General features: G+C 38.1%; 2 protein-coding genes across 2 annotated transcripts; one reads left to right on the top strand and one right to left on the bottom strand.

Moving 5' to 3' along the window:
* The first annotated feature begins 702 nt into the window (after window positions 1-702).
* Window positions 703-1359, top strand: LOC131953369 (baculoviral IAP repeat-containing protein 3-like). Its single transcript, XM_059316530.1, has 2 exons — window positions 703-1200; window positions 1321-1359. The coding sequence occupies exons 1-2, from the start codon at window positions 703-705 to the stop codon at window positions 1357-1359; spliced, it is 537 nt and encodes a 178-aa protein (XP_059172513.1).
* Window positions 1360-10455: 9096 nt separating this feature from the next.
* LOC131953370 (uncharacterized protein F54H12.2-like) lies at window positions 10456-11700 on the bottom strand. The gene has a single exon (XM_059316531.1). The coding sequence runs from the start codon at window positions 11698-11700 to the stop codon at window positions 10456-10458; it is 1245 nt and encodes a 414-aa protein (XP_059172514.1).
* Window positions 11701-12031: the final 331 nt, after the last annotated feature.

Below are 12031 nucleotides of genomic sequence, written 5' to 3' on the forward strand. Positions count from 1 at the left end.
GATAGTCATTGTCTAGAGTGTAGGGCTAGGAAAATTTATGAAAGGAGAACACCGGGGTTGTTTAAGCTAGAATATGAAGGGGATGGGATGGTATCTTTATGTAGCAAGACGTACCACTGTTTTGGCGACTATATTAAAACATCAACCAAAGGCTTATCTAAAAATCACAACACACTAGGCTAAGAATCTTTCATGCAGGTCCTCACAACAAAGGAACCAAGTGGTGGGACAAACACAGGGTTCAGAGCATACAACACGGGGATATATACTTACACCCAACACAGAAACTCACTTTCTTACTTTTACATTAAAAGACAAGTAGACGCAGACAATGCCACAACATCTCCCCTAGACATATAAGACCTTTTAGTTTACCAACCATGACTTTAATGAGACTTTAATGTAAATATGTAAATAAGACAGAACCTTGACTATATGCTGATGGGGTTGTTTTTATTCAATAAAAACTTATTATATAAACGGTCTTTTTTAAATTTTTGATGTGAGTTATTGTTTTGTTACTTGTCCCTGAAAGGTATGTAACTCGGTATCCTGTATAAGATCTATGACTGGCATCAAAATTTAAAATACTGGATCCGAGTTGGAAACAGCTCTTTACGGCATTGATCGGTAGCCCACCCAGGTGTGGTAAAACAGTATTCATGAAATACTATATACACCTCAGTATAAGAACCCTATACCATGTCCGGTGAATGTTTTTGTCTTCAGTGCTGTGGATGGGATTCCACTGAGAGCACGGGAATGTCGGAGCAAATTGAAACTGGTCTTGATATTGGACCAGATGAAGTGAGATTGTATCCTGTACAGATGCTCAGTAGCTTTCATGATACTAATCAAGGGGAGATGAATCTAGGTTATGAGAGAGTGTTTGTACAGCGACCTATAGGTGGAACCTTTATTGAACCCCTTGAAGAGACGCCCCCATCACCACCCAACCCAGCTTCCGACAGGGACAGTGACTTCAGGGTCCATGATGAGGAGGAAAGGTTGCAAACATTTTCAGGGTATTGGTCTGACGTCTACCCTGTGGACCCTATCAGTTTGGCTAAAAATGGTTTTATCTTCATTGGACCTGGCGACCTTGTCAAGTGTGTTTTCTGTTTGAATAAGTTGAGGGGTTGGGAAACGGATGATGTGGTAGAAGAAGAACATCGACGCCATTATCCAGACTGTCCTTTTGTACGGGCTGGACATTCACACACACACACACACACAGACACACACACACACAGGAGTTGTTTTAAGTAAATAAAAATGTGTATATACATTTAAATGATCTTTTGTGATTTATTGTAATAGCTAATTAAAAGGTGTGACAACTTTCCCATCCAACTTTGAAGTCCTACGCGGTCAAAACATCGGTGTCTGTTATACACCGCAAACCAAACTTTTTTCAGTCAAACCAAAAAGCTCTCTCACACACACAAACACACACACACACACACACACACAATCACAAAGCGAACTTGTAAAGACAAATAATATTGCATCGTTGAAAACTTCACCGACCCTAGTATAAACCAGCCACCAACCGACTCTAAGACATGGATGGACCGAATTTGAAACCTGTCTTGTTGAAAACTTCATCGACCCGAGTATGAACTCACACACACACTCACACTCAAACACACACACACACACACGTACACACACACACATCGAATTTGTAAAGACAAAAATAATATTGCATCGTTGAAAACTTCACCGACTCCAGTATGAACACGGCCAACCCCCTTCCATAACATACATGTAACAACTTTGAAACCTACCTAGATGAAAACCTCACCGACCCTAGTATGAAACCTACCAACTCCAAAGCATGCATGTACTAACTTTGCAACCTGCCATGGTGAAACCAAAACCATACCACCCTAGTATACATTCTACCCACAACAATTCCAAGAACATGTATGTACCAACATGCCTCGGTGTTAACAAAACTCCCCCGACCCTAGTATGAACTCTGCCCCTAACAATTCCTAAACATATATGTAACAACTTTGAAACACGCCTCGGTGAAAACGAAATCCTTCCCATTCTAGTATAGACTCGGCCCCTAAAACTTCCAAAAAATGCCTGTATCAGCTTTAAAACTTGCCTCGGTGAAAACTCCCCCGACCCTAATATGAACTCTGCTCCCAGCAATTCATAAACATGCATGTACCAACTTCGAAACCTCCCTCGGTGAAAGCTTCACCGACTCTAGTATAGACGCGGCCCCTATCAATTCCAAAGCATACACGGTCCTAGTTTGAAACCTACCAACTCCAAAGCATGCATGTAACAACTTTGAACCAAGCCATGGTGAAACCAAAACCATACCACCCTAGTATAAACTCTACACCTAGCAATTCCTAAACATGCATGGTCCGAGTTCAACACCAATCTCGGTGAAAACGTCACCGACTCTAGTATAAACTCTAACCCAACCAACCCCAAAACATGGATGGTCCTAGTTTGTAACCTACCTCGGTGAAATCTTCACCGACCCTCGTATAAACTCTACACCAACCAACAACAAAACATGGATATACCAACTACATACAACACACGGCTCGACCCGGGTCGATCAATACTATTTCTTTACTCCATCAAAAAACCTATGACACTGTCTGTATACCTGTTAGTGGAAAGCACGGGACCCAACCAGGGGAAAAAATCAATTAAATTGGTAACAGGTGTTCCCACACTCTTTAGATTAATTACCATAACCTGTCAAACCGATCGGGGAAAAATCGGCGATGCATAACAAAATTTAATTAGGTGTGATGGCCCAGCGGCTGTGATCAATATAAAACCCATAAATCTCCGGGCGGCGCGTGTCATCAAAGGAAAGTTTCGCGGATCGATAAGTAACAGCTGTTGATAATGAGTAACAGGTGTGGTTAATGGAAGTCGGGGCACAAAGAACTTTCTACTTTTGTCTACAATAGCGCAACCCTCCCCTCCACCCCCCGCCATTACTCCGCCTCTCCTCCTCGATCACCACCCAACTCAACCACCACCACCCCTCTCCAACACCATCGCGATGTGGCGGCTTCGTTTACTATTAAACATACATACAAAGAAATAAAATGAATTATACCCCGTGCTGCACCACCACCACCACCCCCAGACCACCACCACTCCCCCTCTCCCCCCACCCCCATCATTACTCCCCCTCTTCTCCACCACCCCTCCCCCTCTCCCCCCCCCCCCCCCCACCACCACCACCACCCCTATCCACCACCACCAGTTGGTGGAGTATTTTACTATATCTCGTTGTCCCGCCGGCTTCACCTCCCCCAGGGAGTATTTTGCTATATGTAATTGTACATCCGCATCCGAGTATTTTCCTATATCTCATTGTCCCACCCAAATACAGGTTTAGGTTAATGATTTGGAAAAAAAATAAAACGAAACAGACATAAAGTTTGTGTGTTATAACATATTTAAATTGTATTTACAGTGTTATGATAATGATACACATGTGTAGACATTCGTTAAATTTTTGTTTAAAACATATCTGTATTTGCTAAATTAAAAACTGTAGTTTTCTTTTGTACCTATATAAATGACGATTGAGAATATCAATTATTTAATTTTTATTCCATATTTCCATTGTCTTTTTCGTGAACTGTCTATTTTCATTAAAAAGACAATACATATTAAATGTTTCTTTATATTTAAGAAAAAAATGTTGTTGACTTCGGAGCCCGTTAATAGCGTCTACCGCCCCTATAACGATAGCATTTTTATATAGAAAATATACTTTGATCAGTGTCCGCCCTACCTACCCTCCCCTAGCTACGCCAATAGGTAGGCCAGTCCAATGTCTAATGGCTATTGCTTTTATTTATTTTTAAAAAGTACGTTTCACATATATATTGTACGTCTCAGAAATATTGCTTGACAAATCCGAAAAACGTCCTCCTGGTTCAAATGGGACTAAAAATATGGCGATAAACATTTAAGTGTATCTTCTTTATGTTAATCCTATAATCCACACTGACATATTGAGTGAAATATGACTCGCTCTAAACAAGACATGCGTATACCCAATATGTGCATGAACACAATGGTCTATTGACGTTAATGTTACATTCAACGTAACGGTAATGTTATATACAAAGTATAAACGAAATAACAGTACTAAAATATTGACAATCAGTATTTAAAATTTGCGTTTTATCGCTTTTCATTAATGATGTTAATTGAAATAACAGGTAGCTAAATTGCTATGCCGAATTGATAATATTAAGAACATTTTTTTACAAAAGCCAGTTTTAGTTTTTAAAAAGTTAATATTTATATTTCTTTAAAAAAAAAGTTTTAGCACTAAAAACTAGAAAATGAGTTTTAACTGTTATCATCGTCAAGAAAATTGATCTTTAAGATTTACGAAGAAAAACATAAAAAAAACAACATAAAATAAACGGCTGTTTACTGTAATTTTGAGAGAGCATTTTGGTAAAATGAGGTGTGATATGTATCAACCATGACGGCAACAAAGGCAAAACAAGGCAATATTAAAAAAAACGTTAGGACAAACTACGGCCTCATATAAAACCTACGTACAGAACCCGTAACAAATAGTACACTTTATCTTAGCCAAAATGCCGAGAAGTTAAATGGTGCAATGAATCACTCGACTTCTGCGACCATTGCAGTGTCTGCTTTAAATGACAGTTTCAATAACTTAATTAAGGATTGTATTAACATAATGTCTGCATTATTAAACTCACACAAAACTGTATATTGAGCCACATCTGACCCGCTCCCAACAAAGCTGTTACATATCTTACACAGTTACATATTTTCTTTTTTAGTTCATTGTAAATGCGTCTAAAAACACCGTATTACAAAATAAATGCTATTTTGATCTATCAATACTGGGTCCAATACACAAACATATTTAAATATTTAACAATAACTTTAATTCTAATTCCGAAAGTTTGCAAGGGAAGTAATGACCTACATAGTTCATACAGGTTTATTTAATGCAATAGGGGCAGTAGAAATGAAACAATCTGTTTTATAAGTCAAATACACGCTATAATAATATTTGTTCTTATATCAAATATGATAACCTTTGTATACGTGTCTTTGCGTTATTTAAAAATTTATATGTCATTGCAATGACACATTCGCTTTCTGTTTTATAAATTTAAAAGACAAACGAAGAAGTCAGTTTTAACAATATATGGACACTATTGTAACTTTCATGTTAATATTGCATCTTTTACTAACCATTTTTTAAAATAACCAGTACAGTTCGGGTCATCCATTTCCAACTTGATCAAGGACCATGTAATTATATACCCACACCCTCCTATACCATGATCACCACCCACATTTATTGTGTATGAGAATACAAAAATTCCACGACAAACATTTTACAAACAAACATACATAATTGAACTTTACTTGAGTCCTTATCACTATGGACTATGCAGCTATCACCAAAACCAACAACGGGGTTGCGCCCATTCCCATTCCCTCCAAGTTGAGAGACCCGGAGAGTAGCCACCCGGACTACGGTTCGGGTGGCTTTATGAAATCCTGGGTCTCATTCTTTGCAGCCAGGTGAACAACAACATTTGATCAACCATAGGAAGAATATCCAGACCTTTATCCAGCTGAAACACCTACTATGTAAGTACTCATCACTTCAAGAGGTCAACCAAACCTGCGAGGGCATATAATAAGTCAGCTTATCGGCAATCATCAAATTCTTCTACTCAATTATGGCAGAGCTGACTCATGGTACTTCTCCTCACAAGCTGTCGACGACATCACAATGCACAACACATGCAGAACACACGGTACATATACATGGCAGTTCTCATTTCATGAAAACGACAAAATCAACGGGACCCTTAGATGGATACCCCCTACACTTAACAATGCTACACTCATACAAACTCTACGCCCATATAGTATCAAAGAGTCATCCATAAACACAACCCCACACACTAATAATCACAGCTTTTCTATCTACACCGATAATCCAACAACTATCCCACACTACATTAATATAAACTACAAAAACAAGTCACTCGCTATCCTAGTCTCTATCTCCGGGTGAAGACAAGCCTATCAAATCTGCTCCTCCACCCTTCACTGGACGAATCACTGCCAAGAAGCAAACCTCTCAACCACACAGGATACAGGACTACCCGCACCGCATTAACCGAGAGACCAACAACCAAGTTCACTGGCGATTATAACAGAGCCACCAGGCGCATCACCCACACCGCAGCAACCAATGGTATTCACACATTTGACGAATCGACAATCAAATCCAAGTACGACAGCAGCGAAGCCACCAACTAAGGAAGCAACAGCACTTCAAAACACTGCAACCAGAAGCTCAATCACAGAGATAGACACCAACTCATCATCAAAAAGAAAAAAAATGAGCTCAGCCCCACGTAACAAGGACAAATAACGAAAGAACAAAAAACGCGCAGATGCAGAATACGACAACACGCCATGTAATTTCTGCACCCTCCGATTCAGATCACCTAAAGAAGCGGGAAAACATGAGGACACAGTACACACACAATTCAAACAATACACCATCTGCAAAGATAAAAAAAATGCATACTGACATATGTTGGCACTACTACAAAGCTCATAACGATGACACTATTTCTTCAATGCAGCCGTTGCGACGTGTCCCTTCCAAAAGACTGCATTAAGGAGCATGCAGCGAATTATTACCACCCGAAACCCATACCCATGGTGATGAGTAAGGAAATGAACACTTAATCGAATGCCACTCAACCTATTTTATTATTTTAAACGTTTTTTATACGATCCATAATAGGGAAACATTGATATAACAAGCACAGTGTAATTGGTATAAACATGCATAAAATGCATATGTATACAATTTCATGTAAACCTGCTCTTGCGACCTACCCTTGCTCGATTGGGGAAGCAGCACGAGAGAAACACTATTAAACACCCAAAAACTTCTCTTTTCATTAAAAAGACAATACATATAAATGTTTTCATTATATTAAAAAAATAATTGTTGTTGACTTCGAAGCCGCTTAAGAACGTCTACCGCACATCCCTTAAACAAGTCTAAAGGAAACACTCTACATGCAGACCACTTTTGAGATTAAATAAATGCATTAGGTATTAATGTAGGTGTCTTTATTATTGAGTATCGATAACGCCATTGTTTTTGTGGCATTATATTTATTTACTCTAGAATCAAGAAACTCATTTTTCTTTTCGTGTAGCTTTGAAAGAAACGCTGTGGTGAAGGAGAAATAAAAGTCAACGTCAGTCGGACGTGACAACTCACATCACCAGATAGGCCGATCTCGTGAGACGATGGGTGACTGTGACAGACCTGTACTACAGACACGGACACGATCTTAAGAACCATGTAGCGACAGTTTAAACTTTAAAGACTAATCTAAGGGAGGCAATAACTAAAATATATACGCTTTACACAAGGTTAAGTCACTGCCCTTGTTTCCTCAATAGAAACACGGAACGTAGTTGTAAGTTGCGACTAAACATAACATTCATTATTGAAAATATTGATCAATTTGGAATACATATAATTCGACCAATAATAAAAGTTGTAACAGTTATACTAGCTTAAACGTTAGCCAAATTTAATTTAACTTTAAACATTCGTATGAACTGTGACGACAACAGATGTGACAGTGACATAACATTTTAAGGGGACTGTTTTAAAAAAATGTGTTCATATTGATGTAGATTTTTCATCGAGTAAATGTTACCTTTTCAAAAATTAAATGGTAAATGTTTACATGTATCGTACTGTTGCCCATAGGCCTTGTGTTGTCTTAACATTAATTAGATTATATGATTGTGTTTTCTTCTTGTGTAGTCAAAATGTCATATTTTGTATATATGGGAATTTTAAGGCAGAACAGGACCATATTAAAACACACACACACACACATATATATATATATATATATATATATATATATATATATATATATATATATATATATATATATATATATATATATATATATATATATATATATTACACCATATTTTATTTCGCCTGTAAAATCGATTTGTTAATGAATTGTGTGGTCTGGTCAGTGACGTAACGACCCATTCTTCGCACGGGGCGACCTTCCAATTTCTTCACGTGAGATGTAAATATCGTTATCAACATTTGTCAGTTTTAATTTGGTGTTACACAAGTAATGTGGAAAACAATTCAATATTTCCGAATAGCCAAATGGCTGTCTATTTTCTTAATTTTGACTGTATGTCATATCAACTCTAGTTGGCGCACCAACATGGGTCGGCGCCCGAAGACATCGCCCTTCCTACCCTCCCCTTGCCACGCAACTAGGTCAGCACAATGTCTAATGGCTATTGCTGTATACAAAGTTGTGTTTCACATTCATATGGTACGTCTCAGATACATTGCTCGACAATATCCGAACAACGTTCTCCTATGTCAAAAAAAGTATTGCGATAAACACTTAAGTGTATCTGTTTTATGTTTTTCCTATTATCCACATTGACCTATAGAGTGCTATAAGTAGTATATTAGGTCACTTTTGGGTCGCATTTGGGAGGGGGAGCCGGAGGTACAACGGTTATATAGCAAAATACTCCCCGCCTGGCGCACCCGCAGGTACAATGACATATAGTAAAATACTCGGGATGGGGATGCGGATGGGGATGGGGAGAGGGGGAGAGTGGACGTAATCATTGACCTTGTGACGTAATCATTGACCTAGTTACGTAATTTTTATGCGTTTTTAATGAGTTTTAATGAGTTTTTAAAATTTTAATTAATTTTTATTGACTAGTTACGTAATTTTAATGTTTTTTAATTACTTTGATTTTAATTATTTTGTTTAATTTGTTTGTTTATTTTTAATAAATTTAATTACTTTGTTTATATTGTGTAATTTTTATTGACTAGTTACGTAATTTGATTATTTGTTTACTTTTTAATTATTTTTATTGAGTAGTTACGTAATTGGATTTTAATTTTTTAAATTTTTAAATTTTTAATTTTATTTTATTAACTAGTTACGTAATTTGCTTATTTGTTTGAAATTCATTTTAATTAATTTGATTTTAATTACTTTGTTTAATTTATTTATTTGATATATTTCTTTTCTTTGATGTATGGTATTTAAAATAAAAGATACTGTTTATTTGGTTGTATGTATGTTTTAAATTCTCCCCTACAACGATCGTGTACTAGAACAGTCTTTGTATACCAGCCTTTAACCAACCGTGCAACATGTATTACTTATCGATCCGCCCGTGAACCTCCCAGCCCGGAGATTTATGGGTTTTATATTAATCGCAGCTACAGGCCCATCACAACATGATGTCCCACCTAATTAAATTTTTGTTATGCATCGTTGGTTTATGTGTTGTTCACCGAAGCGAACACCACAGGGGGTATGGTAATTAACGTGAAGCCACCGTTAAGTGTGGCGACAGCTGGTCCCGCACTTTCCACTAACACTTAAACGTACAGTGTCTTGGGTTTTTAAGTTTCTGGTACGATTATGTTAAACGTATACACATTCACACACACACACTAAATTAGAACAAAAGTCTTCTTATATTTTATTTGTTTATTAACGTTTTTCCAATTCATCAAAGGCTTTTAAAATTACATCCTGTAAACTTAATAGGCGTTCAAAGCAGACGCGACTCATACTAACACCAGAATTTGTAGGAAAATTAAGATCGGTCCCAACTATAAGCTTTCTAAGATTTAAAGTGTTTTTGTTCATGAATTGGCTAACAATCGCCAATTTAAATCCGGTGTGATTCATCGTTCGTATTTCCGTCACTTTATTGTTACTCCTGGCCACAAGTATCCAATCTTCATTAGACATCTTGAAATAATCTTTTATAATTAGTTCCAATAATTTGAAGTGTTAAACGTAATATAATACGATCGTTAATATATTGACGATTCGCTGAAAAGGGTTGTAATATAACTTTTAAATTTGCACCTCGAGCTTTCTTCAAAACAAAATAGGCTGCATATAGCCCACAACTGTTGGTTAGAATATCTTGTAACACTCTTGAATTGTAAACGAGTGGTCTGTTTGAATTATTTTTTATAAAAGACAAAATGGCCGGCTCCCGAGGTGGTAATCCAAAACTATCGAAATAAGTAAATTGCGATAGACCGTTGAAAAATAGACCAACCCAATGACTCCCTGCCTCCGAGGACGAATCTAGATTGATAATGAATGCCGCTTGCTTCGTTCTATCGAGACGCGCGGGTAACTGATCGCACGCTAAAACAGCAAAAAGAGTTGTGCGTTGCACAAATAAGTCCGCGGCCAGTATACTTTGTAGTTCTCTTGTGTTCATTTTCTTTTATAGGCCAAGTTAGGCGGTGTAATCTGTCAGCACTTGCCTCGTTTTCGAAATTTCTAACACCGTATCAAGTTCAGCTTACACAATAACTTGAATCGGGTCAGCTGTAACTTGTGAAAATTTAAGTTCAATAGAAACAGGTCCGGATTTAGCCAATTCAAATTGTTCTCCATCCAAAAGACTAGGGCTTAAATCAAAAGCAAACAGGGTATACCCGTTCTTAAAGTTTTTATAATCTATCCCATTCCCAGCATCTTTTCCAACCATACCAAGAGCGAGGTTACTATTGAAAAACGCTCTAATGGCTTGTTTCTTATCAAAGTCCATGACCAGTGGTTTTCCCGATAACGAGCGACCATCAACGCTTACATTTAAATACGTCAAGTGAAAATGTTGAAAATTGAAGGGGTGTTTCGTGTAACTTCCATTAAAGGCGGTAGAGGCGACTAGACCGATCACTAAACGGGTCGGTGTTTGACTCATATACAAATTGTCTTGGTTGTGACTTAACATACCTTTCGGTATAGCAAAGGTTTTTATAACAACGCGTTTAAAAGGGTATTTTGCATTTGTTGTCGTTAAAGCCTTTTCGTGTGCGATAGAAATGGCGGGGTTAAGTCTGGCTTTTCTAACCACCAATGTTGCGTACGTTATAACAGCTTTATATCCCTTGTTTGGTTCTGCTGTCAAGAGAGTGAAACTGTCTTTTGCGGGTGTAAGTTTAATTTTAATGTCAACACCATTCAGCATATACCGATCTTGAGCGAAAATGTCAGAGTGTATACGTCCCATCATATCGATCTCATGACTTTCAGCAGCGGTGGTTCGGCGAATCCTATACCCTTCATTATTGTCATCTTTGAATTCCTCGAAATAACAGGCTAAGTCCCTCGCATAAAGAGCGGCCGATAGAGACCCATTCTTGGCCTCTTCCCCGTGATTTAACGTAGCTTCCAGATAGGCGCGATACGGATAGGTGTTCTCACTATCAGTAATTAGCGTATCGTTTAGAGAAATATCCACTTGTGAAAATAAACTGTGCAAAAAATAATTGACGGGTGCGACATCAACGTCAGGCGGTATTGAATCACCATTCGCTAAAGTCACTTTAGCGCGCACGTGTAAATAAGTATTAAACAAATCGAGATAGTCTTCACTGTTGCCAGAAATGGCAAATTTTATAGGTGCACCTTGTGCCAAGGACGCCAGGGGATGTATTTCAACAAATTGACCCTCCTCGACGGCAGTTTGTGTCGGGGGTGTACTAAATAAATCCAATCCAGAATGTAAGCACTCACATGAACTCGGGTGAATAAGAGCCATGGTTAAGCAAATATATCTGAATACTTGGGATGCTTCTTCTTAACACACGTCTTCGAATGTTTGTGGCTTGGTCTGCGTGTTAGTTTTATCTGTTGTTCGAAGGGTTCACCCGGTGGTCTCGAGAGCCCACGCTTTCTTCTCAACCCGCTTCCTGATTGGTTTTGTCCCAGGTGATCAACGGCGGCTTACTTGGCATGTTCTTTGAACGATTCTCCAACGTCTCTTCCCGCTAATGCGTCGTTTGCAACTTGCAACCCGGTAATAACACCTTCTCTGAGTAAAGCCTTACCTCCCGTCTTTATCCAAGGGAGGACCATTCGACCTAGACCAC

This window comes from Physella acuta, unplaced genomic scaffold, assembly GCF_028476545.2.
Source record: "Physella acuta isolate Inbredline_101_S28 unplaced genomic scaffold, ASM2847654v3 ptg000918l, whole genome shotgun sequence".
Taxonomy (NCBI): domain Eukaryota; kingdom Metazoa; phylum Mollusca; class Gastropoda; family Physidae; genus Physella; species Physella acuta.

Bases quoted from the DNA above. Each gene is read 5' to 3' on its own strand.
- LOC131953370 (XM_059316531.1), bottom strand. From the start codon at position 11,700: ATGGCTCTTATTCACCCGAGTTCATGTGAGTGCTTACATTCTGGATTG.
- LOC131953369 (XM_059316530.1), top strand. From the start codon at position 703: ATGTCCGGTGAATGTTTTTGTCTTCAGTGCTGTGGATGGGATTCCACT. The intron at 1,201-1,320 runs GTACGGGCTGGA...TTATTGTAATAG, and splicing joins ATTATCCAGACTGTCCTTTT to CTAATTAAAAGGTGTGACAA.